At 60.2% G+C, this 26,961-nt stretch overlaps 1 protein-coding gene across 1 annotated transcript in view; it reads left to right on the plus strand.

Moving 5' to 3' along the window:
* Positions 1–26,961, plus strand: part of LOC136371960 (fibrillin-2-like) — a 79,070-nt gene extending 52,109 nt beyond the window's left edge. The window contains 47 exon segments of the mRNA XM_066336359.1: positions 1,666–1,791; positions 2,818–2,943; positions 3,533–3,655; positions 3,858–3,894; positions 3,896–3,981; positions 4,076–4,201; positions 4,634–4,756; positions 5,415–5,537; positions 6,416–6,460; positions 6,463–6,498; positions 6,501–6,530; positions 6,890–7,012; positions 7,259–7,309; positions 7,312–7,380; positions 8,265–8,309; positions 8,312–8,410; positions 8,413–8,424; positions 8,801–8,869; positions 9,397–9,522; positions 9,993–10,027; positions 10,029–10,119; positions 10,775–10,927; positions 11,307–11,381; positions 11,933–12,016; positions 12,019–12,057; positions 12,647–12,772; positions 13,280–13,405; positions 13,952–14,068; positions 14,146–14,274; positions 15,181–15,300; positions 15,542–15,667; positions 15,750–15,902; positions 16,211–16,276; positions 16,520–16,645; positions 16,863–16,982; positions 17,348–17,470; positions 17,853–17,984; positions 18,808–18,933; positions 19,393–19,599; positions 20,687–20,812; positions 21,419–21,541; positions 22,277–22,393; positions 22,619–22,747; positions 23,210–23,329; positions 24,601–24,832; positions 25,709–25,877; positions 26,475–26,961. Coding sequence (XP_066192456.1) covers positions 1,666–1,791; positions 2,818–2,943; positions 3,533–3,655; positions 3,858–3,894; positions 3,896–3,981; positions 4,076–4,201; positions 4,634–4,756; positions 5,415–5,537; positions 6,416–6,460; positions 6,463–6,498; positions 6,501–6,530; positions 6,890–7,012; positions 7,259–7,309; positions 7,312–7,380; positions 8,265–8,309; positions 8,312–8,410; positions 8,413–8,424; positions 8,801–8,869; positions 9,397–9,522; positions 9,993–10,027; positions 10,029–10,119; positions 10,775–10,927; positions 11,307–11,381; positions 11,933–12,016; positions 12,019–12,057; positions 12,647–12,772; positions 13,280–13,405; positions 13,952–14,068; positions 14,146–14,274; positions 15,181–15,300; positions 15,542–15,667; positions 15,750–15,902; positions 16,211–16,276; positions 16,520–16,645; positions 16,863–16,982; positions 17,348–17,470; positions 17,853–17,984; positions 18,808–18,933; positions 19,393–19,599; positions 20,687–20,812; positions 21,419–21,541; positions 22,277–22,393; positions 22,619–22,747; positions 23,210–23,329; positions 24,601–24,832; positions 25,709–25,877; positions 26,475–26,849 — 5,240 coding nt within the window. The 3' untranslated portion in view covers positions 26,850–26,961.

The raw sequence follows: 26,961 nt of genomic DNA on the forward strand, positions 1-26,961 counted from the left end.
CTGCGGCTGTCTTCTCACCTACAAACAGTTTGGCCGGTGTAGGGGATGGTTTGAGATAAATGGTTTAAGGTTAATGGTTATTCAGATAACATTGCTAAAGCCCTGGGCAGCTCCTGACCCTCCTGGCACAGGGCAGGGCACGGCCACTGCCCAGCTCCACAGACATTACCTGGGTCAAACCCTCCATGAGGAGTTCTGGACACCCTGTGTCCCTTCCATCCCCTCCCCTCTCAGTTATAGGGCTCCCTATATAAATATATATATATATATATATGGCTCCTGCCCGTTTCACCTCCCTGAATCCTCACATCAATTCCTTGCAGCTCCTCCTCCCGTCTGCCCAAGGCTTGTTTTTATTCTGTCAGAGTCTCATCTGTTTTCAATTGAATAATTCTTGTTCGGAGCTTAAAAAAAAAACCCCCACGGGTGACCTCAGCACCTCAGTTTGTCTCCAGCAGCTCGGCCAGACTCTCGCTGTCCCTCTAATTCCTGGCATTCCGTGTTCCTCCTCTCTGTCCAGCCAGACTCACTTGTCTCACTGACCTGCTCTTAATATTCTGCTTTGGCTTGGACTTTCAAACCACTTCAAGCCATGATTCAACACCACTTATTTATTAATTTTTTTTTTTTCATGTTTTATCTCTGTGCTCTCTAGAATAAATCACTGCCCCTGGCAGGAGCTTTGCCTTTTCCATGCAGTTTGTCGTGTGGTTTCCACAGCTCCCACTGATCATCCTCCTCCTTCTGCTCCCTTCCTGGGTCTCTGGGAATGTCACAGTCCTCACCCGTGACCTGGGCCTTCCTGCAGTAATCAGATTTTCTGATCTTTATAGGAGGATATAAATTTCATTGTTATTTCTTTTTTTTTTTTTTTGTTTTGTTTTGTTTTAATGCGGTTCCTTGTCCAATTTCCACTTCATCCTTTTTTTTTTTTTTTCTGGGTGACAGGAGCTGAGTCATCTCACCCTGAGGGGGGTGGTGACATTTTGTCATTGCCTGTGGCCAGGATTAACTTCTCCCACCTGTGTCTGGCAAAAGAATTTGGCTTCAGCCGAATTCTGAGGGAGGAATTCTTTCCAGCCCGGGGCAGGGGACAGCAGCAGCAGTGAAATGCAGCTGGGATTCACCAGATCCCACTGACCTGGGGTGTTTGGCAGGGACCTGCCACCCCCATTTTCAGGTGTATCCCAGCCCTCTTTACCTGGAAAGGGTTTTATCCAAGTGTTTTATCCAAGTCAGGGAAAAGATCCCATTCTGAACTTCAAGGCTGAGGTCAGGAAAAGGAACACGAGAGAAAAATGAGGGGTTTTTAAATATACCAACCTCAGTCCCTTTCTCTGCTGCCATCGAGGGCTCTTGGGTTTCTGCTTGGGGTCAAGGCATGAGCTGGGATTTCCCAACATTCAGACTCCGGCCAGGAGACTCACTGGATCCAATCCAGCTTCTCCTGCCCTGTTCCCTGGGTGATATTCCCTGCCTTGGGATCCCTGTCCTGTTAATTGTGTGATATTCCCTGTCCTGTTCCCTGTGTGATATTCCCTGTCCTGGGATCCCTGTCCTGTTCCCTGTGTGGACATTCCCTTTCCCTGTGTGATATTCCCTGCCCTGGGGTGTCCCTCCACCGGAGAAGCCTCTGGAAGGGCCCGATCCCATTTTCCCGTGCAGACATCAACGAGTGCGAGCGGGACCCGCTGCTGTGCCGGGGCGGGATCTGCATGAACACGGACGGCAGCTTCGAGTGCATCTGTCCCCCGGGCCACGAGCTGACAGAGTAGGGCAACACCTGCATCGGTGAGGGCTCACGGCAGCGAAATCCCGCACGGAGAGCTCCTGCAGGGCCGGGGTTTTCCTTCCCATCCCCTACATCCCACCCTGGGAGCGGCCAAGGGCTTGGAGCAGCCGGGGGTAGGGGAAGGTGTCCCCTGCCCGTGTCCCTGCCCGTGTCCCCTGCCCGTGTCCCTTGCCCATGTCCCTGCCGTGTCCCCTGCCCGTGTCCCCTGCCCGTGTCCCCTGCCCGTGTCCCTGCCCGTGTCCCTGCCCGTGACCCCTGCCCGTGACCCCTGCCCGTCTCCCCTGCCCGTGTCCCTGCCCGTGTCCCTGCCCGTGACCCCTGCCCGTGTCCCCTGCCCGTGTCCCTGCCCATGTCCCTGCCCGTGTCCCTGCCGTGTCCCTGCCCGTGTCCGCCCGTGTCCCTGCCCGTGTCCCCTGCCCGTGTCCCCTGCCCGTGTCCCTGCCCGTGTCCCTGCCCGTGCCCTGCCCGTGTCCCCTGCCCGTGTCCCTGCCCGTGTCCCTGCCCGTGACCCCTGCCCGTGTCCCTGCCCGTGTCCCCTGCCCGTGTCCCTGCCGTGTCCCCTGCCGCTGTCCCTGCCCGTGTCCCTGCCCTTGTCCCTGCCCTGCCCTGCCCGTGTCCCTGCCCGTGTCACTTGCCCGTGTCCCTGCCCGTGACCCCTGCCCTGACCCTGCCCGTGTCCCCTGCCCGTGTCCCCTGCCCGTGTCCCCTGCCCGTCCCTGCCCGTGTCCCTGCCCGTCCCTGCCTGTCCCTGCGTGTCCCTGCCCGTGACCCCTGCCCGTGTCCCTGCCCGTGTCCCTGCCCATGGATGATCCTTAAGGTCCCTCCCACCCCAAACCTTCCGTGCTTCCATGATAAATGGGTCCAGTTTATCCAAGAGGAAGGGCCAAGCTCGTTCCCAGCGGTTTGTTGCGTTGGCATTGTTCATTTTGCTGCTAAAATGGGACAAACCCAGCTTGACACAGGGGTGGGCACCAGAAGATGTCCCTGAGCAGGGCTGGCTGCTCCAAAGCGCTTTTGTCCCTCAGACATCAACGAGTGCTCCCTCAGTGACAACCTCTGTCGCAACGGGCGCTGCGTCAACGTCATCGGCACCTACCAGTGCTCCTGCGACTCGGGTTTCCAGGCCACGCCAGACAGGCAGGGCTGTGTCGGTGAGTGCTGCTCCACATGGTCCTCCCAGACCCTTGGGGTGAGCCCAGAACCCTCCTGGGTGAAGCCAAAGGGGGAATGTCCTGGAGGAGTGATGGCCAAAGCTGTGCTGTGCTGTCCTTGTGAGGGCACTTCCAGGGGCTGGGGAGGGGGATCAGGAGTTTCCTTGTGGTTAGGGGAGGTTTGTGTCCTCTTCTCCCACCCCAAACTGAGCCCTGGGCTCTTGCCTGTGGCTGTTTGGGACACCAAAGAACGAGGCAGGCAGCAGGAAGGTCAGCAGGAAAGTTCTCTCTTTATTTTTCTGGCTCTATCTTATAAACACTTGGATCAGAAGATTGGCTGCGCAGGCAGCCACCTTTTCCACCTCGTTGGTGAACATCACCATCAATCATCCTTCTCCTCCCAGAGGGGAAATACATAAAAAAATAGATAATTCTAAAAATGTACGTGGTTTCCTTGGAGCTGCGTGAGAATGAAGAGCAAACAACGAAAAGCAGGCAAACTTGGGGTGACACTTGTCTGTGCAGGGCCAGGGCTTGGGCTGGGTCCCTGCGGGTCCCTCCCAGCTCAGGCCACTCTGGTTGTCCCCAGACATCGACGAGTGCACCATCACCAACGGGGGCTGTGACACCCACTGCTCCAACTCCGAGGGCAGCTACGAGTGCAGCTGCAGCGAGGGCTACGCCCTGATGCCAGACAAGAGGTCCTGTGCAGGTCAGTGGCCACCTGGGCTCTTGCAGGGTCCTCTGTGTCCCCCCACGTTTGGCTCCACCACGAGGATGGGAGGTCTCATCTCTCAAGTCCCTTCCAGAGAAAGGATTTTCCTGGGTGGAGGATTTTGCTTTGTGGATTTCCTCCTGCCCCACTGGTGCTCCTCTGCCCCTGTGCTCACCGTGGTGTGGTGTGCTCTGTGCAGACATTGATGAGTGTGAGGACAACCCCGACATCTGTGAGGGGGCAGTGCACCAACATCCCCGGGGAGTATCGCTGCCTCTGCTTCGACGGCTTCATGGCGTCCCTGGACATGAAGACCTGCATTGGTGAGGCCCTGGCCGTGTCCCAGCTCTTCACCCTGTCCCCAGAGCCACGCCAGAGTCCCTTTGGGGGTGTCCCACGGCTGGTTTTGTCCTGCAGATGTCAACGAGTGCGACCTGAACCCCAACATCTGCCTGCACGGCGAGTGTGAGAACACCAAGGGCTCCTTCATCTGCCACTGCCAGCTGGGCTACTTCGTCAAGAAGGGGACCACGGGCTGCACAGGTGGGAGCTCGGCACACCTTCCGGGGCTGCCAGCGAGAGAAAACAGGAGGGTTTTATTTCAAAGCTCCCAGATGCCCTGCAGAGAGCCACCCCATGTGGGGAACGCTGCAGTGAGCTGGGCAGGCACAAGGGCCAGGAACTCACCTGTCCGCAGGTGAGGGCCAGGTCAGGAGCCTGCCCGTCCTCCTGCACGTTCAGCTCCTCAGCTGCAGCCTGGGGCAGCCTCTCCCCCAAAGCCCTGGGAGCTCTGGGGAGCTTTGTTTGACCCCGGCAGCTCTCACAAACCCGGGGCGGGATCAGCCCAGGCTCAGCCCAGGCTCAGCCCTGCAGTGCTGGGAGAGCTGAGCTGAGCTGAGCTGAGCTGAGCTGAGCTGAGCTGAGCTGAGCTGAGCTGAGCTGAGCTGAGGCAGCCCGGGTGTCCTTCCTCTGCAGACATCGATGAGTGTGAGATCGGGGCCCACAACTGTGACATGCACGCCTCCTGCATCAACATCCCCGGCAGCTTCAAGTGCAAGTGTCGCTCGGGCTGGCTCGGGGACGGGCTCAAGTGCAACGGTGAGTCCCCAGGCAGGGGACCAGGGCAGGCTGATCCCTGCCCAGGTGCTCTGCAGGTGCCTCTGGAGAGGAGCTGGGCTGAGCTTCCACTGGAGAAATCTGCTCAGCCTGGAGAAAAGGAGGGTCAGGGGGGACCTGGTGGCTCTGCACGACTCCCTGACAGGAGGGGACAGCTGGGGGACAACAGGACGAGAGGAAACAGCCTCAGGCGGCCAGGGAGGGCAGGTTGGGTATTGGGAAAATCCCTTCGTGGAAAAGTCCAGTCCTAGCCCAGTCACCATCCCTGGAGGGGTTTAAAGCCATGGAGATGTGGCACTTGGGGACATGGTCAGTGACCTAGCAGTGTCCTGTCACCACCAAGACACAGATGTATTGGAGCCTCCAAGTGCCCAGAGAGTCTCCTGGGCCATTTGTGTGCCCCTGTAGCTGCTCAGGCTCAGGGCAAAGGCAGAAAAGTATCCAAAGCCAGGCTGGACAGGGCTTGGAACCACCTGGGCCAGTGGAAGTGTCCCTGGGGTGGAACCGGTGACCCTGAAGGTCCTTCCCACCCCACCCACTCAGTGGTCCCAATAAGTGAGTCCAGCCCTCCAGGAGCCCGAGCTCGGCCCGGCTGAGCCAGGCCAGGCACTGACAGGCTGCTGCTGTCCTCCACGCCCAGACCTGGACGAGTGTGCCACCGAGGAGCACAAGTGCAACCTGAACGCCAACTGCGTGAACACGCCGGGCTCCTACCGCTGCGCCTGCCGCGACGGCTTCAACGGCGACGGCTTCTCCTGCTCAGGTGAGCCCGGGGCTGCCAGCACCTGCCGCCGGGGCGGGGACCGGCCCAGGGGGCCACCAGCCCAGGGCCACCAGCCCAGAGGAGCCACCAGCCCAGGGGGCCACCAGCCCCTCTGTATGGATAGAGCCCAAACTGCCCTGTCATTCCTTTCCAGTGCAGCTAACAAGCAATTTGCAAGTTCCCATATGGAATATTTGTATTATATTATATTATATTTATATATATATTATATTTATTATATTTATTATATTTGTCTATTATATATAACATATAAATGTAAAACCATATATATGTTATACAATATATTATATTATGTACATAGAATAGATTTTATATATAACATATTATAATATATAAAATGCATTTGTTATATATTCATTCTATTCTTTCATTCTATTCTATTCTATTCTATTCTATCTATTCTTTCTATTCTAATGTTTATATATATTAACATCACATACTCTTCTGAGTATGAGAAGTTTCTTCAGCACAGTAACCTATTTTGAAGGTGAAAAACAAACGCACCTGTAATAACAGGGATTGGTCCCATGAGAGTCAGAAAAAAAAAAAAGTAAACAACCCGAGAACGGATAGACTTGAGACAAGTAACCAGTTTACTAACCAATAACTATTACCAAGAAAGCTAATTAACCAATTCAAGCTGTATAAAACTGTATAAAAGACAGCGTGGGCCATATAGAGAGAAGCCTTGTGAAGGTTTTTCCGTGCCACTCCAGTGACACCGCGGTGCCACACACAAATACCAGGGGACCAGCAGCCCCCAGGGCTGCCCTGGGTGGGCTGGGGCTCTGGGCTGGCCGAGGGCAGCCCCCAGCCCCGCGGGGACACCGCTGTCCCCTCCTGCAGACGTGGACGAGAGTGCGCGGACAACGTGAACCTGTGCGAGAACGGGCAGTGCCTGAACGCCCCGGCGGCTACCGCTGCGAGTGCGAGATGGGCTTCAACCCACCGAGGACAGCAGGGCCTGCCAGGGTGAGTGTCCCAGTGTCCAGCTCCGTGGTGGCCTCCCCTGTCCTCTGCTGTCACCTCCCGAGGCAGCGCTCAGCACCGGGTGTCACCCGTGGCATCAGCGGGTCCCCAGCCTCAGGACCGGCTGGATTCCTCTGGAATGGAAAACCAGGAGCACAGGGCTGAAGGGGACAGGGTGGAGTGGCCCAGCTCCTCCAGGAGACTGTCTCCCAGGAGGTTGTGTCTGTCTGTGTGTCCGTACCCAGGTCCTGGTCCCGTCCCAAACGGCACCAGGACCGTCCTGGGCAGGAGGTGGGAGCAGGAGCAGCCTGTCCCGACCCTCGCCGTGCCACAGCCTGTCCCCAGCTGTCCCTGTTTTGCAGACATCGATGAATGCACCTTCCAGAACATCTGTGTCTTCGGCACCTGCCAGAACCTGCCCGGGATGTTCCGCTGTGCCTGCGACGATGGCTACGAGCTGGACAGGAGCGGGGGCAACTGCACAGGTCAGGGCTCCTGGCTCCTGCTGCGGCAGCCTAAAAGCAGCCCGATGTCCCTGCGGTGTCCCTGCGGTGTCCCTGTCCCCGGGGGTGGCCGGCAGGGACAGCCGGGTGTGGCTCTGCCTCTGGGCAGGGTGTTGGGAGTGGCACAGGGAGGGTTTTGAGGGGTGGGGATACACCTGGGGGCACAGATGGGGCTGGGCTGGCGCTGCTCACCTTGACCTCTGCCTGTCCCTCTGTCCATCCTTTCAGACATCAACGAGTGTGCCGACCCCGTGAACTGCATCAACGGGCTCTGTGTCAACACCCCGGCAGCTACCTGTGCAACTGCCCCCAGGACTTCGAGCTGAACCCCACCGGGGTGGGCTGTGTGGGTGAGTGGGACCCCCACCCGCACCCTGGGGCTCCTTCTCGGTGCTCCTGTGTGCCTGGAACAGGACACAGCGACGGTGGCTGTCCCTTGGTGTCCCCTCCCGTCTGTCCCTTCCCGGTGTCCCCCACACGTTTAACCCCACAGCAGCAGCAGAACCCACGTCCGCTGGGTGTGCCCCACCTCGTGTCACTGTCACCGCTGCGGGTGCCCCTCTGGTTGCAGCAATGTTGCTCCAGGGCAGTTCTGGGGCTGTTTTATTCCCCGGAGTGTCCAAAGTCAGGCTGGACAGGGCTGGAGCAGCCTGGGACAGTCCGAGGTGTCCCAAGGTGTCCCTGTCCGTGGCCAGGGTGATCCCAAACCCTTTGGGATTCCATGATCCCCACAGCTCCCAGCACAGAGCCCCAGTAACCTGCAATTTTCCTTATCCCTGGAGGATTTCACATCCTTTGTAGCCCACAGCATGCTGTGGAACCTTTAAGGTCCTTTCCATCCCAAACCATTCCACAAATCCACAATTCCTCCTGCACCCGTGTCGTAATAGGACCAATAAAGATGCTTGACTCCAGTCCAAAGGCAATAGAAATCAGAAGGTTTTATTTACAATTCATTCAGCTTTTTATTACACACTGCACTAAGAAGACACATTATTGGTTCATAAGACTGACATCTCTCCCGTTGGCTGAGTAACAGAAATAGTAAATAACACCTTCTGGGATGGGAAAGGAATATTGTATATACAGGGTTGTTTTGGGAAAAAGAAAACCCTTGAAAAGTTTTCCTTGGGAAGAGCTCAGCAATTCTCAGGCTGAGGAAACACTGGGTCTACACACACACCCACGAGTTTTCCATGAGAGGTGTCTCTCAGCAGCCCTGTCCCCTGTGCAGATACCCGGGTTGGGAATTGCTTCCTGGACACGCAGGACCGAGGGGACGGGGCATCTCCTGCAGCGCTGAGATCGGCGTGGGGGTCACCAGAGCCTCCTGCTGCTGCTCCCTGGGCAGGGCCTGGGGCAACCCCTGCGAGCTCTGCCCCCAGCCAACACCAGTGAGGGGGGCTGGGGGTCACCGCGGGCTGGGAAGGAGGGGAGAGGGGCAGGGAAGGTTCCCGATGGATCCTCGGTGCCGAGTTCAGGGTTTGCTGCTCCATCCAGGGTAGAGGTGAAGCGGGGCGGGGGAGGCCAGGCTGGGGTGTCTGGGGGGATCCAGGTTGGGATCTTTCATTCCCAGTGCACTGAGGGAAGGTGGAGTTCTCCCGTGGAGGGTGGGCAGGCAGGGGGTGGCTCAGTTTGGCAGGGGATGGGAATGGAGCTGCTGCAGCTGAGTCCAGGGCACATCCCTGTGGGCTGCTGGGTTGTCTGGCTCCCCCCGAGCCCTCCTGGTTCAGGGGAGCCCCTCAGCCCCCCAAATGCCTTTCTCCACAGCTGAGTACAAGACCTTGTGCCCTGGGGGAGAAGGGTTCCGGCCCAACCCCATCACTGTCATCCTGGAGGGTGAGTGACCCCTGTCCCCACGGCCCTTCCCCAGGGGTGGGCTGGGAATTGTGCCTGGGGGGACACTGTGCCATGGCACTGGGCTGGTGGTGCCCTTTGGGGACACTGTGCCCTGGCACTGGGCTGGTGGTGCCCTTTGGGGACACTCTGTGCCATGGTGGGTGGGAATTGTGCCCTTGGGGACACTCTGTGCCATGGCTGGTGGTGCCCTTTGGGGACACTCTGTGCCATGGCACTGGGCTGGTGGTGCCCTTTGGGGACACTCTGTGCCATGGTGGGTGGGAATTGTGCCCTGTGAGGACACTCTGTGCCATGGTGGGTGGTGCCCTGTGGGGACACTCTGTGCCATGGGGGGTAGGAATTGTGCCCTGTGGGGACACTCTGCAGTGTGACCACCAAGCTCTGGACACAAAGGGTGTCACTCCTTGGCCGTGCCCCAGAGCAGGGCTGGCCAGGGTGGGCTGAACTCTCTGGAGCTGCAGTGGTGGCACAGGCAGTGACATTGTCCCCCTGCTGTCCCTCCTCAGACATTGACGAGTGCCAGGAGCTGCCAGGGCTGTGCCAGGGGGGGAACTGTGTCAACACCTTCGGCAGCTTCCAGTGCGAGTGTCCCCTGGGCTACTACCTCAACGAGGACACCCGGATCTGTGAAGGTACCGGGGACAGGGGGGGGACAGGGGGTGGCACCTGCTGCAGGGACTGGGGACATGGGGGTGGCACCTCCTCCAGGGACTGGGGATGGCCGGTGACACCTGCTCCAGGGGCTGGGGACAGAGGGTGGCACCTGCTCCAGGGGCTGGGGACAGGGGATTGCACCTGCTCCAGGGGCTGGGGACAGGGGGTGACACCTCCTCCAGGGGCTGGGGACAGGAGTTGGCACCTCCTCCAGGGCCTGGGGACAGGCAGTGACATGTGTGACCAGAGCCACGTGTGTGCCAGAGCTGCCCCAGCACTGGTCAGGAGCATCCCTTCCCCTGTCCTTCCCAGATTTCCTCGTCACAAACCTGTCCCACACCAGCCCAGCCTGGCCCCTGTGCCAAAGCCACCCCACCCCTCACGCCAGGCCTGTCCCCAGCCCACCCCGTGCCCCCGTGCCCAGTGCTCTGAGCCCTTTCTCCCGCAGATATCGACGAGTGCTCTGCCCACATCGGGATCTGTGGGCCCCGGCACCTGCTACAACACCCTGGGCAACTACACCTGCGTGTGCCCACCTGAGTACATGCAGGTCAACGGGGGAAACAACTGCATGGGTACGGCTCTGCGCCCACGGGGAGGGCCCCAAACCCCTGGGGAGTGGTCCAGAGCCACGGGCAGGGCCTGGCACTGCCCACCCAGAGGGGTGTGCCGAGGGGGAGCAGAAGTGTTGGGAACAGGGGCTGGGTTCCCAGCTGGATGTGGCACTCCGTGCTCTGGTCGGGGTGACAGATCAGACAGGGGCTGGGCTCGGTTTTGGAGTCTGTCCTGATGTTCCTGGGGCTGGCAGTGCCAATTCCTGCGGCTGGCACTTCCCATTCCTAAGGCTGTCATTTCCCATTCCCAGGGTTGGCAGTGCCATTCCCAGGCTGGCAGTGCCATTCCCATGGCTGTCATTTCCCATTCCCAGACTGGCAGTGCCCTTCCCAGAGCTGTCATTTCCCATCCTGGGGCTGGCAGTGCCATTCCCAGACTGGCAGTGCCATTCCCAGGGCTGTCATTTCCCATTCCCAGACTGGCAGTGCCATTCCCAGAGCTGTCATTTCCCATCCTGGGGCTGGCAGTGCCAATTCCCAAGGCTGTCACTTCTCATTCTCAGGGTTGGCAGTGCCAATTCCTGGGGCTGGCAGTGCCATCCCCATGGTGGCAGTGCCATCCCCGTGGTGGCAGTGCCACCCCAGGGCTGTCCCAAGCCTGTCACTGCCCTTGCAGACATGAGGAAGAGCGTTTGCTACCGCAACTACAATGACACCTGCGAGAACGAGCTGTCCTTCAACATGACCAAGAAGATGTGCTGCTGCTCCTACAACATTGGCAAGGCCTGGAACAAACCCTGCGAGCCCTGTCCCACCCTGCCAGCCGTAAGTGTCCTCACGGGGTCCCTGTGCCACCCCTGCCAGCTGTGAGTGTCCTCACAGGGTCCCTGTGCCACCCCTGCCAGCTGTGAGTGTCCTCACAGGGTCCCTGTGCCACCCCTGCCAGCTGTGAGTCCCTCCCACGTGATCCCTGTCCCATCCTTTTTCCCATTTTCCCTCAAATCGGGGGAAAATTTCCTTTTCCCATGAAATCCGGGGCAGGGGCAGGCACAAAAGGGGCAGGGGCAGGCACAAAAGGAGCAGGGGCAGAGGAGAGCGCCCTGGGGTGACTCCAAACACAGTGGGGAGCCCCCGAGCCCCTCAGGCCCCAATTCCAGAGGGCTCATCCTTCCCTGGGCACAGCCTTGACCTTGGAATTCCCTCCCCAGCCGAGTACCAGATCCTGTGTGGGAACCAAGCCCCCGGATTCATCATCGACATCCACACAGGAAACCCATCGGTGAGTCCTGAGCCTCTGCTGCCCCCCGGGAGCTTTGTCACGGGAGTTAAAGGGAAATTTAAATTTTCGGGGCAAGGAAAAGAGGCTGGGCAGTGCCGGGGGCTGAAGGGTGGGGGATGAGATGATTTCTCCTCCTGGGAGGAAAGTGCAGCAGAGGGGATTGGTGGTGGGGTGTCACTGGAGGACACGGAGGACTCAAGTATTTCAGAAGGCGAAGAGCATAGGAAAAGAAGAGTTTACTGTCTAATTCTCACTGCCTTTTATAAGGTGTTCCCATAACTCACCCTGGTTGGTAAGTGGTGCCGTGGGGCATTCCCAGGGTGTAGATGATGCCGTGGGGCATTCCCGGGATTCCAGTGGTGCTGTGGGGCATTCCCGGGGTGCCAGTGACGCCATGGGGCATTCCCGGGGTGCAGATGATGCCGTGGGGCATTCCCAGGATTCCGGTGGTGCCGTGGGGCATTCCCGGGGTGCAGATGATGCCGTGGGGCATTCCCGGGGTGCCGTGGGGCATTCCGGGGTGCCGGGCTGGGATCTGACCCCGGATCCCCGCAGATATCGATGAGTGCAGCGAGATCCCGGCCATCTGCACCAACGGCGTCTGCATCAACCAGATCGGGAGTTTCCGCTGCGAGTGCCCATCGGCTTCAGCTACAACAACATCCTGCTCATCTGCGAAGGTACCGCCGGCGATCCCGCCGGGAATTCCGCCTCCTCCCGGCCCGGGACACCGCCCCAGGGCTGCCAGCGGGGGGAATTTTGGGTGCCCTGTACGGCACCGGCAGATGCACCCCCTGAGCCCGCCGGGAGCAGGATCCCGGAGTTCCCGGGATGGCACCACTGGGTCTGTCTCGGTGGTCCCGGTGCCATCCCAGTGCCATCCCGGCATTCCCGGTGCCATCCCGGCGTTCCTGGTGCCATCCCCATTCCTGGTGCCGTTCCGGTCCCAGTGCCATCCCTGATCCCAGTGCCATCCCAGTATTCCAGTGCCACCCCTGTCCCAGTGCCATCCCCATTCCCGGTGCCATCCCGGCATTCCTGGTACATCCCGACATTCCCGGTGCCATCCCGGCATTCCCGGTGCCATCCCAGCGGTCCCGGTGCCATCCCCATTCCCGGTGCCATCCCGGCATTCCCGGTGCCATCCCCGTTCCCGGTGCCATCCCCGTTCCCGGTGCCATCCCAGCGTTCCCGGTGCCATCCCGGCGTTCCCGGTGCCATCCCCATTCCCGGTGCCATCCCGGCATTCCTGGTGCCCTCGTCCCGCAGACATCGATGAGTGCAGCAGCGGGGAGACGCTGTGCCAGCGGCACGCCGAGTGTGTCAACATCCCGGGAAGCTTCCGCTGCGAGTGCGCCACTGGATACCGCCTGTCCCCGGGGGGCGCCTGCGTGGGTGAGGGACACACCTGGGACACACCTGGAGACACCTGGAGGGCACCTGGGGACACCTGGAGGAGACCTGGGACATATCTGGGGACACCTGGGACACACCTGATTGAACCTGGGACACACCTCGGGGCATCAGGGACACCTGGGCACACTTGCACACACCTGGGACACACCTGAGGGACACCTGGAGGACACCTGCACACACCTGGGGGACACCTAGGGACACCTGGTCAGAGCTGGGACACATCTAGGGATACCTGGAGGACACCTGCGCACACCTGGTCATTCCTGGGACATGCTGGGACACACCTGGACAGACCTAGGACACACCTGGTCATACCTGGGGCACACCTATAGCACACATCTGGTCACCCCACCCCGTTTCTCGGGGATGACATCACATCAGTCTCATCATCTGTGAAGTCACCTCTCCAAACCCGTGGGCAGGGCTCTGCTGTCCCCACCTGTCCCCTCCCTGCCCCTCACCTGCCCCCCCCGGGCTCTGTTTCAGGTCGCAATGAGTGCCAGGAGATCCCCAACGTGTGCAGCCACGGGGACTGCGTGGACACCGAGGGCAGCTACGTCTGCATCTGCCACAACGGCTTCAAGGCCACCGGGGAGCAGACCATGTGCATGGGTCAGTGTCACCCATCCGGGATCAGTGTCACCCTCCTGGGTCAACGTCACCCTCCCCAGGGCAGTGTCACCTCCCCCTGGGTCAGTGTCAGCCATTCGGGGTCAGTGTCACCTCCCCAGTCAGTGCCCTCCCCCTGGGTCAGTGTCACCCATGCCGGGTCAGTGTCACACCCACAGTCAGTGCCCTCCCCTGGGTCAGTGTCAGCTATCATGGGTCAATGTCACCCACCCCCTGGGTCATTGTCACCCTCCTCAGGGCAGTGTCACCCACGCCGGGTCAGTGTCACCCCCCAGGTCAGTGTCACCTCCTCCTGGGTCAGTGTCACCTCCCCTGGGTCAGTGTCACCTCCTCCTGGGTCAGTGTCACCCTCCCCAGGGCAGTGTCACTTCCCCCTAGGTCAGTGCCACCCCCTAGGTCAGTGCCACCCCTGGGTCAGTGCCACCCCCCTCGGGTCCTTTCAGGCGGTCCTTGCACTCCCCTGCACTGCCAGCTGTGTCACCTGTGTCACCTGTGTCACCCGTGTCCCCTGTGTCCCTGTCCCCGCAGACATCGACGAGTGTGACCGGCAGCCCTGCGGCAACGGCACCTGCAAGAACACCGTGGGCTCCTACAACTGCCTCTGCTTCCCGGGCTTCGAGCTGACCCACAACAACGACTGCATGGGTGAGTGCCCCGGCCCGGCGACACCGCGGTGACACGCCCAGGTGACATCTGACACTCCCGCTCTGGCTGTGCCGCAGACGTGGACGAGTGCTCGTCGCTGGTGGGGCAGGTGTGCAGGAACGGGCAGTGCATCAACAGCGTGGGCTCCTTCCAGTGCCTGTGCCAGGAGGGCTACGACCGCACCCCCGACGGCAAGAACTGCGTGGGTCAGTGTCCGCCCCAGTGTCCACTTCAGTGTCCAGTTCAGTGTCCATCCCAGTGTCCGCCCCAGTGTCCACTTCAGTGTCTGCTCCAGTGTCTGCTCCAGTGTCTGCTCCAGTGTCCACTCCAGTGTCCATCCCAGTGTCCGCCCCAGTGTCCACTTCAGTGTCCACTCCAGTGTCCGCCCCAGTGTCCGCCCCAGTGTCCACTTCAGTGTCCACTTCAGTGTCCGCTCCAGTGTCCACTTCAATGTCTGCTCCAGTGTCTGCTCCAGTGTCCATCCCAGTGTCCAGTTCAGTGTCCACTTCAGTGTCCACTTCAGTGTCCACTTCAGTGTCCACTTCAGTGTCCAGTTCACTGTCCACCCCAGAGTCCGCTTCAATGTCTGCTCCAGTGTCCATCCCAGTGTCCACTTCAGTGTTCAGTGCATTGTCCACTCGGTGTCCACCCCGGTGTCCAGGCTCCCCTGGCCTGGCTGGTGCTGTCCGTGTGGTGTCCCCAGGCTGGGCCCACAGTGGGATCTCCAGAGGGACCCCCAGTCCCCTGGAAGCCGAGCCTGGTCACTGGAATGCACCCTGGGGTGTCAGGGACCTGTGTGCCTCTGGGGTGACACCGACTGTGGGGTGACACCGACTGTGGGGTGACACCGACTGTGGGGTGACACCGACTGGGGGGTGACACCGACTGGGGGGTGACACCGGCCCCTCCCTGCCCCAGCTCCCTCCAGGCCAGTCCTGTCCGTGTTCTGGGACCTGCAGGCACTGGAGAAATGTCCTGTCCGTGCCCTAAAGCCACACCAGGGACGCCCTGGGAATGTCCCCGCTGTTCCCTGTCCCCTTGGGGCCAGGTGCACCCCGGGTGTTCGGAGCAGGGCCCAGAGCCCACCTGGGGCTGTTTTTTCCCCTCTGCAGACATCAACGAGTGCGTGAGCCTGCCCGGGACCTGCTCCCCGGGCACCTGCCAGAACCTGGAGGGCTCCTTCCGCTGCATCTGCCCCCCGGGCTACGAGGTGCAGAACGACAACTGCATCGGTGAGCTGGGCTCTGGCACCCCATCCCCAGCGCCGGGACACCCCATGCTGTCCTTCCCGAGGGGCTCGGGGCACCCCGGGGGTGTCACCACCCCCAAATCCCTGCCGGGAGCCGGGCAGGACCAGGAGGTGGCACAGGAGGCTCAGGGAGGGTTGAGGGGTGAGGGTATTGTCCAGCCCCCCCCCCAAAACCCTCCCTCAGCTCCTCTGGTGACCTCGGGCTGTGTCCCTGCCTCTCCCAGACATCAACGAGTGCGAAGAGGAGCCCAACATCTGCCTGTTCGGGACGTGCACCAACACCCCCGGCAGCTTCCAGTGCGTGTGTCCGCCGGGCTTCGTGCTGTCCGACAACGGCCGCCGCTGCTTCGGTCAGTGCCGCCGCCGCCGGGCGGGAGGGAGCGGAATTCCCGGGGCTCTGCCTGACCCCGGCACCTCCCCGTCCTCCCCCAGACACTCGGCAGAGCTTCTGCTTCACTCGCTTCGACAACGGGAAGTGCTCGGTGCCCAAAGCCTTCAACACCACCAAGGCTCGGTGCTGCTGCAGCAAAATGCCCGGGGAGGGCTGGGGAGACCCCTGTGAGCTGTGCCCGCAGGAGGGGAACGGTAGGAAGGGGACAGGGGCGGGGTGTCCCCGGGGAGGGGCGGGGTGTCCCCATGGGAGAGGGATGGGGCTGATCCCATGGGATCTGTGAGGGTGTCCCATGGGATAAGTGATGGGGTGTCCCCATGGAATCAGTGGCTGTGTCCCCATGTCCCCATGGGATCAGTGGTGGCTGTGTCCCATGGGATCAGTGGGTGTGTCCCCATGGGATCAGTGGGGGTGTCCCCAGGGGACTCCAGAAGCCCCCACAGCCCGTTTCCCTGCTGGGGGCAGACCCCTGAGCACACCCCACTCTCCTGCTCTCTTGCAGTCGCCTTCCAGGAGCTGTGTCCGTACGGCCACGGGGCCATCCCGGGCCCGGGTGACACCCGGGAAGGTGAGGGGGCACGGGGGGACGGGCAGGGCTGTGGGCTGGGGGGTTTTGCCTGGAATGGAGCAGAGCTGGGCTGCAGGGTGGGCTCCTGGGGGCACCCCAAACCCCCGCTGCTCACCGCGGGTTCATCCCTCAGCTCTGCAAGAGGGAAGGCCTGAAACTCCCGGGATCACCTGAGCATCCCCAGCCCGTCCCGAGGGATCCGGGCTGTCTGTGGCCCTGAGGAGGTTCCTTTTCCCTTTCCAGACGTGAACGAGTGCTCGGAGAACCTGGGCGTGTGCATCAACGGCGCCTGCATCAACACGGACGGCTCCTTCCGCTGCGAGTGCCCCTTCGGCTACAACCTGGACTACACCGGGGTCAACTGCGTGGGTGAGGCTCTGGGGGGCTCGGGGGGGTCCCTGGGGGTGCCCTGCTCCCTCCTGCTCTGTCCCCTCCACCCCAGAGGTGACGGATCCGTGTGTGGGTGTGCGGGGAGGGAATCGCTGCTCCCCCGTCCCTTCCCTTCCATCCCGGTTCTGCTGGGACAGTTTGAGCCCAGCCCTTCCTCCTCCTCCTCCTCCTCCTCCTCACGCCGCTGTGCTCCCAGACACCGATGAGTGCTCCATTGGCAATCCCTGCGGGAATGGCACCTGCACCAACGTGGTGGGAGGCTTCGAGTGCGCCTGCGACGAGGGCTTTGAGCCGGGGCCCATGATGACCTGTGAAGGTGAAAATTTGGGGGGCAACCCCTTCATTCCCACCCCTCTGGGCCCTGTGAGACCCCCTGGGCCAGCCCGGGCCAGCCCCTGTGGATGGTGTGGAGAAGCTGGATGAAGCTCCTCTGCACCCTGAGCTCCTTCAGCTCGCTCTGGAGCCCAGGAGGAGGCCTGGAGCCCTGGCTGAGCACAGGATCTGCCTCCCCAAAGCTGCGGTGACACCAGGGCTCTGTCCCTGTGCGAGGGGACACCGCGGCAGGAGGCCTCGCTGGGACAAAGCTCTGAGGGGGGAATGGATGCCCAGGGAGGGTGGCTGTGCCCTGGGGAGAGCCGAGGGCACCCAGGTGAGTCCCGTCCTGTCCTGTCCTCCCTGCAGACATCAACGAGTGCTCCCTGAACCCGCTGCTCTGCGCCTTCCGCTGCATCAACACCTTCGGCTCCTACGAGTGCACCTGCCCCTCTGGCTACGCCCTGAGGGAAGACAGGAGGATGTGCAGAGGTAAAATCCCTTCTGCAGCCGGCAGGGCATGGCCCAGACTGCCCCCAGCCCCTGTCCTTGGCCAGCTGGGAGCAGAGAAGGGGGAATTCTGCGCTGCCTTTTCCCACCGTCACCCACCTCGGTGTCCTGCTGGCAGGGAGGAATCCTTCCCCGGGAGGGCGGGGAGGTTTCTGATCCCTGGATCCCTGGAAGTGTCCAAGGGCAGGCTGGATGTGGCAGCCTGGGGCAGTGGAAGGTGTCCCCTTGGGGACAGGGCTGGCACTGGATGAGTTTCAAAGTCACCAATTGATTCCATGATAATTTTTAAGCCAGCCAGCCTGGCCCCTGGCTGCAGGGGTGGGTGGAGCAGGGCTGCCAGGGGCTCTGGTGGGTCTCCTTGCAGATCTGGACGAGTGTGCAGAGGGGCTGCACGACTGTGAGTCCCGGGGGATGCTCTGCAAGAACCTCATCGGCACCTTCATGTGCATCTGCCCCCCTGGGATGCAGCGCCGGCCCGACGGCGAGGGCTGCACAGGTACAGGGCCTCGGGGCTCACCTGGGGCTCGGCTTCACCTCCTCCTGGGGTTTACACCCTTCTGTGCTTCGTGTCCTTCTTTGGGTTATGTGCTTCTTTAATTTACATAATTTGCTGTTTTACGTTCTTCTTTAATTTTCATCCTTGTGTATTTTACATCCTTTTCTATTTTACATCCTTTTCTATTTTACATCCTTTTCTATTTTACATCCTTTTCTATTTTACATCCTTCTCTATTTTACATCCTTCTGCATTTTATATCCTTTTCTATTTTACATTCTTCTTTGTTTTATATCCTTCTGTATTTTACATCCTTCTGTGTTTTACATCCTTCTTCATTTTACATACTTTTTTGTTTTACATCCTTCATTAATTTGCATACTTCTGTATTTTACATCCTGGTGGAGGTTTGTCCCCAGGGCAGGTGAAGGTTTGTCCCCAGGGCATGCAGAGGTTCCTCCCAGTTGCCCCAGCACACGGGAGGGATTTTGGGGGGCTCTGTGAAGACCCCCCAGCACACGGGAGGGATTTTTGGGGGCTCTGTGGGGACCCCCAGCACACGGGAGGGATTTTTGGGGCTCTGTGTGGACCCCCCAGCACACGGGAGGGATTTTTGGGGGGCTCTGTGGGGATCCCCGGGACACGGGAGGGATTTTTGGGAGCTCTGTGCAGACCCCCCAGCACACGGGAGGGATTTTTGGGGGCTCTGTGCGGAGCCCCCAGCACACGGGAGGGATTTTGGGGGCTCTGTGGGGTCCCTCCCGGGGCAGCCGGGGCCGGTGGGTGCCGGGCTCAGCCGGGCTCTGTGTACTCCACCCCGCAGACGAGAACGAGTGTCGCACCAAACCCGGGATCTGCCCCAACGGGCGCTGTGTCAACACGGCCGGCAGTTACCGCTGCGACTGCAACGAGGGCTTCGAGGTCAGCCCCTCGGGCACCGAGTGCATCGGTAATGTCCCCCCGGAGCTGCTCGGGCGTTCAGGGCGGCGCAGAGGGCGGGAGGGGACTCGGGCTAAGGGAGGGAGAGGCAGGGAATGTGATCCTGCGGATGGATGGGGTATAGGGAATGTGTTCCTGCGGATGGGTGGGGTATACTGGGGAGCACCCCTGGGTGCCCAGAGCAGCTGGGGCTGTCCCTGGCAGCGTCCCAGGCCTGGCTGCACAGGGTTTGGAGCACTCCGGGGCAGTGGGAGGTGTCCCTGCCATGGCAGGGCTGGCACTGGGTGGGATTTAAGGTTCCCTCCAATCCATCCTGGGATTCTTTGCTCCTGAGCAGGAAAAAAAAAAAAACCCACTCACCTGGAGCTCACCTTTATCCAACCCCCCTCAGCCTCCCACCAGCCCTGGCACTGCCTGCACCCTTCCCCCTGGCAAATCCTACATTTGTGCCCCTTTTCCCTTTGCCCAGACACCCGCCAGGGCTTCTGCTTCACGGAGGTGCTGCAGACCATGTGCCAGATGTCCTCCACCAACCGCAACCTGGTCACCAAATCCGAGTGCTGCTGCAACAGCGGCCGCAGCTGGGGCCCCCAGTGCGAGCTCTGCCCCCTGCCCGGCACTGCCCACTACAAAAAAATGTGTCCCCACGGCCCCGGGTACTCCACGGATGGCAGAGGTGAGCGGGGCAGGGGGACAGTCCCCCTCGGCAGTGTCCCCATGTCCCCAGTGTCCCCCGGGAGGATCCAGAGTCGTGGCCTGAGGGGATGTGTAGCCCTGGTTTGGTGCCTGAGGTGTTTTGGTTCTCTGGAGTTCTTTGCCCAAAGGGTTTTCTGTAAGTGAGGGATGTGGGTTTGTAAGCTGGGCTTTTGGTTTTTGTTCCTGTTCCGAGTGGGGACTTCTTCATGTTGTCCCTCTGGTCTGAGCAATGGGGTTAAAGGAGTTTGTCTTTTTGTCACCGATCAAATTGGTCTGAGTAAAAAATATATATAAGATAGATAGATAAGGAAGACACATCCCAAAATTAAAGGAGTCATTTCAGCCTTCTGAAGCTCAGAATTTGTGTCGTTGTGATGTAAAACAGTATCAGGGGAGCTTCAAACCAGCCCTGCCTTAGCCTTGGATTTTTGGCTTAATTTTAAGGGATTTGGCTTTAATTTGGCTTTAATTTTTTTGGTTTTAAGGAATCCCTCTGGCCTTCAAGGTGACAGATCAGGGCTGTTATAAAATGAGTTATTTTTTAACGAAGGAGATATTATAAAATTAGCTCTTTGTTAACAAAGGAGATAACAGATGAAAGATCTTCATCAGAATGACTTATTACGCAGTGTAAAAGGGCTGCTGGTGGATTCCAGCAGGACACAAACCGTGCAGATATCGAAGTGTTAAAGCTGCCAGAGGGAATAGCCTTGGCCAGGAGCCAAATGGAATTCAGCATGGAAATGATGAGAACTTTACCGGAGTCCTTCACTCAGCCTCCATCCCTGCTCTGGGGAGGAGCCCCTCACACATTTCCAGGGCATTTCTGCTTTGTGATAACTCAGCCAGAAATCCAGTTTATCCTCCCGGGGGATGTTTATTGGCAGCTGGGATCTGCCAGAGCACGGGGGCCAAAATCACTCGGAGACACTTGTCGGAGTTATCTGATAACAAACACCAGATAAACTTTTTTTTGGGCGGGGAGGGTGAGCTGCTCTGGCAGCTGGGGAGGGAAAGAGCAGCTCTGGCACTCACAGCTCCTCTCCTTTCCTCTCCTCCCTCCACAGACATCGACGAGTGCAAGGTGCTGCCCAACCTGTGCAGGAACGGGCAGTGCATCAACAGCATCGGCTCCTTCCGCTGCCACTGCCGCCTGGGCTACACCCCGGACATCACGGGCACGGCGTGCCAGGGTGAGCCGGGCACCCTGCGCCATCCTCGGCATCCTCTGCCCGGTTTTAACCCGGCCCGGGACCCGCCTTTCCCTCGGGGATCCTCCGTCCTCCTCCTCCCCGCCCCGGGAGCTGTGCCTTTGGGTGCTCGGCCCCGTGTCGTGCTCCTCTGCACCTCAAAAATCCTGATTGAACTCCTTCAAAACGAGTCTCCTTGTCTCTCCTGAGCCCTGGGGTGGCAGGGACTCAGGGATTGGGATCCTGAGCTGGAATTTGGGAGCTGCCCACCCCTCCCCAGGCAGCACAGCTGGTCCGAGCGCTGGGGATCCAGATGTTGGTGTAAAAGGCACCTCTGGAATCACAGCTGCCTCTCTCTCTGCGGGATTTACCCCAGATTTGTGCTCCCTCAAACTCTGAGCTGCTCCCCCCAAAGCCCCCGGCTCTGCTCACCTGCTTTCCTGGAGAAAACGGGGGGTTTATCCAGGAATGCCAAATCCCTGGGGATATCTCACCCCTGAGCCACCAAACCTGGCGTCACCCGGTGCTCAGCAGCCCCTGGGGTGGGCTGGGAGGTCCGAGGGGTGGGAGGGGAGCACAAACCTGATGTGTCTTGTCCCCGGGGTGCAGATCTGGACGAGTGTAACCAGTCCCCAAAGCCCTGCAACTTCATCTGCAAGAACACCGAGGGCAGCTACCAGTGCTCCTGCCCCCGGGGCTACGTCCTGCAGGAGGACGGCAAGATCTGCAAAGGTGTGGGGCCAGCAGGAGGAGGAGGAGGAGGAGGAGGAGGGAGCTGAAGCTCGGGGAGAGGGGACAGGGCAGCCAGAGGTGGGAAAATGTCAGCAGGAGAATGTGGGGAAAGGTGCCGCGCTGGGCTTGGTGCGTGAGGGTTCCAGCCTTGCACACTCCAGGTGTGTCCCAGCAGGGATAAAATGTCCCAGCAGGGGTAAAATGCTCCTGGCTCTTTCCTGGAGGCTGCCCAGCACATCCTGAGCTCCAGGGGGCTGAGGGCTGGGTGTCCCCTGCGTGTGGTGGCATTGTCACCAGCCAGGCTGGGGCTGTGCCCACCTGCCCCAGTGCTGGGCCAGTGCAGGGAGAGGATCTGGGAGAGGGTCTGGGGGATCCTGGTCTGGGGGTCAGGGGGATTCTGGTCTGGGGGTCAGGGGGATTCTGGTCTGGGGGATCCTGGTCTGGGGGTCAGGGGGATCTGGTCTGGGGGTCTGGGACACCCTGGTCTGGGGGTCTGGGGGACTGGGGGACCCTGGTCTGGGGGATCCTGGTCTAAAGATCTGGGAGAACGTGGGATTTGTGAGGCAGGGAAAGATTCCTGCATCTTCCAGATGTGTTACCTTGAGGTGGACACAGGTTTGTTCTCCTCCTGTGAGGACTCCAGGGGTGCTGTTCCTGGGGCTGCGCATCCACGGGGACACTGAGGTGCCACAGCCCCAGGGGGACAAACTGAGCCCTTTTCCCTTGTCCCTTCAGACTTGGACGAGTGCTCCACCAAGCAGCACAACTGCCAGTTCCTCTGTGTCAATGTCATCGGGGGCTTCAACTGCAAGTGTCCCCCCGGCTTCACCCAGCACCACTCGTCCTGCATCGGTGAGTGCAGGATTCCTGCCCTCAGCGTCCCCACGGGGCAGCTCCAGCTCAGGAGGAGCTTCTCAGCCCCCAAATTCTGCCTCTGAGGTGCTGCCCCCCTCCAGTCCCCCTGCTCTGTCCCTCTGCTGCCCATCTGAGGTGGCCTCGGGGCCGGGGAGGGACCCTCAGGTGCTCAGGGTTGGATTTCCAGGTGGCCACTGAGCCCTGCTGGTGGTTTTTTTGCAGACAACAACGAGTGCACAGCTCAGCCCTCGCTGTGTGGGGCCAAGGGGCAGTGCCTCAACACCCCGGGCAGCTACAACTGCGAGTGCCAGAAGGGATTTTCCCTGGACAGCTCCGGGGTCAACTGTGAAGGTGGGTCTGGGGTGTTCCCGTGGAGGGAATTCCCGGGTCTGGGGTGTTCCCATGGAGGGAATTCCCGGGTCTGGGGCTCTGGGCTGTTCCCATGGGGGGAATTCCCGGGGCACTCCCAGGCTCTGGAGAGCCTCATTCCAGATGGGAATTCAAGGAGAGTTTGGCCACCACAGGATGAGGTGTTTGGGGTGTCTGGGCAGGGCCAGGGGTTGGGCTGGATGATCCTTGGGGAAGGGAACGGTCCATATCCCACCAGGAGAGATCTCCGCCCGGAGCAGGGCAGGGCTGGTGACAGCCCAGGCGTCACCCGGGATCAGGGTGACAAACCTCCCAGCAGGGATGTCTGGGGTGTCCGGAATTGCAGATGTCACTGCAGGCTGCAGGAGCAGCCTGGAGGGTCCCTGAGCCCCCAGCAGGGCCAGGGGACAGTGTGTGAGCTGCCCGTGTGTCCCTCGGGTGCAGATGTGGACGAGTGTGACGGGAACCACCGGTGCCAGCACGGCTGCCAGAACGTGCTGGGGGGCTACCGCTGCGGCTGCCCCCAGGGCTACGTGCAGCACTACCAGTGGAACCAGTGCGTGGGTGAGTGGGGACACACCTGGCCGTGTCCTGTGCCTGGGGAGGTGTCCCATACCTGGGAGAGGTGTCCCCCGCCTGGGAGAGGTGTTCCACACACCTGTGGGGTGTGTCCTGTACCTGTGGGGTGTGTCCTGTACCTGTGGGAGGGATCTCGTACCTGTGGGGTGTATCCTCTGCCTTTGGGATGCACCTTGTACCTGTGGGATGTATCCTGTACCTGTGGGGTGTGTCATGTACCTATTGGATGTATCCTCTGCCCATGGGATGTACCTGTGGGATGTACTGTACCTGTGGAGTGTACCCTGTACCTGTGGGAGTTACCCTGTACCTGTGGGGTGTATCCTGTACCCATGGGATGTACCTGTGGGATGCATTCTGGGATATATCCTGTACCTGTGGGAGTTACCCTGTACCCATGGGATGCACCCTGTACCTGTGGGTTGCACCCTGTACCAGTGGGGTGTGTCCTGCACCCATGGGATGTATCCTGTACCCATGGGATGTACCTGTGGGATGCACCCTATACCTGTGGGCTGTACCTTGTACCTGTGGGGTGTATCATGTACCTGTGGGGTGTGTCCTGTACCCATGGGATGTACCTGTGGGATGTATACTGTACCCATGGGATGCACCCTATACCTGTGGGCTGTACCCTGTACCTGTGGGGTGCACCCTGTACCCGTGGGATGTACCTGTGGGATGCATTCTGGGATATATCCTGTACCTGTGGGGTGCACCCTGTACCCGTGGGATGTATCCTGTACCCATGGGATGTACCTGTGGGATGTATCCTGTATCCATGGGATGTACCCTATACCTGTGGGATGTATACTGTACCCATGGGATGTACCCTATACCTGTGGGGTGCACCCTGTACCTGTGGGCTGTACCTTGTACCTGTGGGCTGTACCCTGTACCTGTGGGGTGCACCCTGTACCCATGGGATGTATCCTGTACCCATGGGCTGTACCCTATACCTGTGGGGTGTATCCCGTACCCATGGAATGTACCTGTGGGCTGTACCCTATACCTGTGGGGTGCACCCTGTACCCGTGGGATGTATCCTGTACCCATGGGATGTACCTGTGGGATGTATACTGTACCCATGGGATGTACCCTATACCTGTGGGGTGCACCCTGTACCTGTGGGCTGTACCTTGTACCTGTGGGCTGTACCCTGTACCTGTGGGCTGTACCCTGTACCTGTGGGGTGCACCCTGTACCCGTGGGAAGCCCCAGGGCCCCCTGACACCACCCTGCACACCTCCCCGCAGACGAGAACGAGTGCTCCAGCCCCTCCGCCTGCGGCTCTGCCTCCTGCTACAACACCCTGGGCAGCTTCAAGTGCGTCTGTCCCTCGGGCTTCGACTTCGACCAGGCCTTCGGGGGCTGCCAGGACGTGGACGAGTGCTCTGCCGGGGGCAGCCCCTGCAGCTACGGCTGCTCCAACACCGACGGCGGCTACCTGTGCGGCTGCCCCGGAGGATACTTCCGAGCGGGACAGGGGTGAGGAGCGGCCAGAGGGGCGTTCCCAGCCGGGAGTTCCCCGGGGAGGTGGGGCAGGAAGGCTTCTGCTGGCCCCATCCTGACATCCTAGGGGCACATCCTGGGAATTCCCTGTGGGTGTGCCCGGTCTGGTGGGGATTTGGGAGGAAGGGATTTTTCAGGAGGTTACAGGTGTGTGCTGTGGGGTGTGTCCTGTTCCTGTGGGAGGGATCCTGTACCTGTGGGGTGTGTCCTGTGCCCATGGGATGTACCTGTGGGGTACATTCTGGGGTATATCCTGGACCTGTGGGAGGGATCCCATACCCGTGGGATATATCCTGTACCTGTGGAGTGTACCCCATACCTGTGGGGTGTATCCTGTGCCCATGGGATGTACCTGTGGGGTGCATTCTGTGATGTATCCTGTACCTGTGGGAGTTACCCTGTACTTGTAGGGTGTATCCCGTACCTGTGGGATATATCCCATACCTATGGGAGTTACCCTGTACCCGTGGGATGCACTCTGTACCTGTGTAATCAAGGTGTCCGCTTCAAAGCCAGTCATTAATTGATTTTGTTTTTCCTGTAACTACCTGAAAAATCACTTCTCTCTCTCCCCCTTTGCCCTCAGAGCCAGTCCTAAAGGTACAGAGCACAATATCCAACATAAGCAGAACAGGCAATTGGGCATCATAAAGTCATCCTAGGTCCCCAGTGCAGGATGGAGATTAATTAATCTGTTAATTAATGAGTTCCCCTAGTTGTGCTGTCTCAGGGCATGCCCTGTGCCGTGTCCCAGCCCCACCCGTGACCCTGGGGTTGTTCCCCACACTGTGGTGACATTCCCGTGGGGAATCCGCGGCTCTGAGCTGCCTCTCTCTGCTCTCCTGCCACCAGGCACTGCATTTCTGGTTTGGGATTCGGGAAGGGGCCCTACCTGCCCGCGCCCCAGGAGGAGGATGAGGACAACCTGCTGTCCCCCGAGACCTGCTACGAGTGCAAGATCAACGGGTACCCCAAGAGGGGCCGCCAGCGGCGCAGCGTCAACGGCACGGAGGGGCACCAGGTGAGGAGTCCAGGGGATCCTGGAGGGGCTGGGGCAAGGCAGGAGCTGCATCCCTTCAGGAATACAGGGCTGCAGTGGATCCTGTCCCCACGGGCCGGGCTGGGCCAGCAGCTGCTCTGTATCTGCCCAGGTTTGGCCTCCCCGAACCCTTCTTTGTGAAAACAAGGGATGAAGCTCGAGTTTCCCATCCCTGGAGTTGTCCAAGGCCAGGCTGGACAGGGCTTGGAGCAGCCTGGGATAGTGGGAGGTGTCCCAAGGGGCTGGAGCAGGACTGTGTTTGAGGTCCCTTTCAACCCAGACCGTTCCACGGTGCTGTTCTTCAGAGGGAGTTCTGACCTCCGTCCAAAACTCCCCCGGGAATTTCAGAGCCCTGGGCAGGAGAGATCCTTCTGGGGCTTGGCAAGGGAACAATCCTGAAGTTCCTGATCCTCCCCGGGGCCGTGTGCTGCGAGTTCAGCGCCGGGGGGCACCACCGGGACACCAAGACCCCCAAAGCTGCCGCTGATTCGGGGCTGAATTTCCCTAAACCAACGCCACCTTCCCGGTGTCCCCGAGCATTCCCTGCCCTCCCTGACCCCCCTCCCCATTCCCGGGCAGGACCACGCCGTGAACTTGGCCAGCATGGACGTGGAGGCGCCGCTGTCCATGGCGCTGAACCTGTCGGAGCTGGCGCACAAGGAGCACATCCTGGAGCTGCTGCCGGCCGTGGAGCCGCTGGAGAACCGCGTGCGTTACACCATCTCCCAGGGCAACGAGGACGGGCTGTTCCGCATCCACCACAAGGAAGGGCTCAGCTTCCTGCACCTGGGCCGTAAGAAAATCCCGCCGGGCACGTACCTGCTGGAGATCGTGAGCGTGGCGCTGCCGCGCCGGCGGGAACTGCACAAACTCCAGGCCGACAACCACCTGGATTACTTGGCGGGGGAGCTGGGCCAGGCACTGAGGATGAAGCTGCAGCTCCAGCTCTACTAAAGCCACCAGAGACCCCCCCTGTCCCCAGTGCCACCCCACAGCGCAGCCCTGCCCCTCGCCAGCCACCCCGGGAACAGCGGGAACAATGACAGGAACAGCGGGAACAACAATG

The sequence above is a fragment of the Sylvia atricapilla genome, chromosome 26 (genome assembly GCF_009819655.1).
Source record: "Sylvia atricapilla isolate bSylAtr1 chromosome 26, bSylAtr1.pri, whole genome shotgun sequence".
In the NCBI taxonomy this organism is placed as follows: Eukaryota; Metazoa; Chordata; class Aves; order Passeriformes; family Sylviidae; genus Sylvia; species Sylvia atricapilla.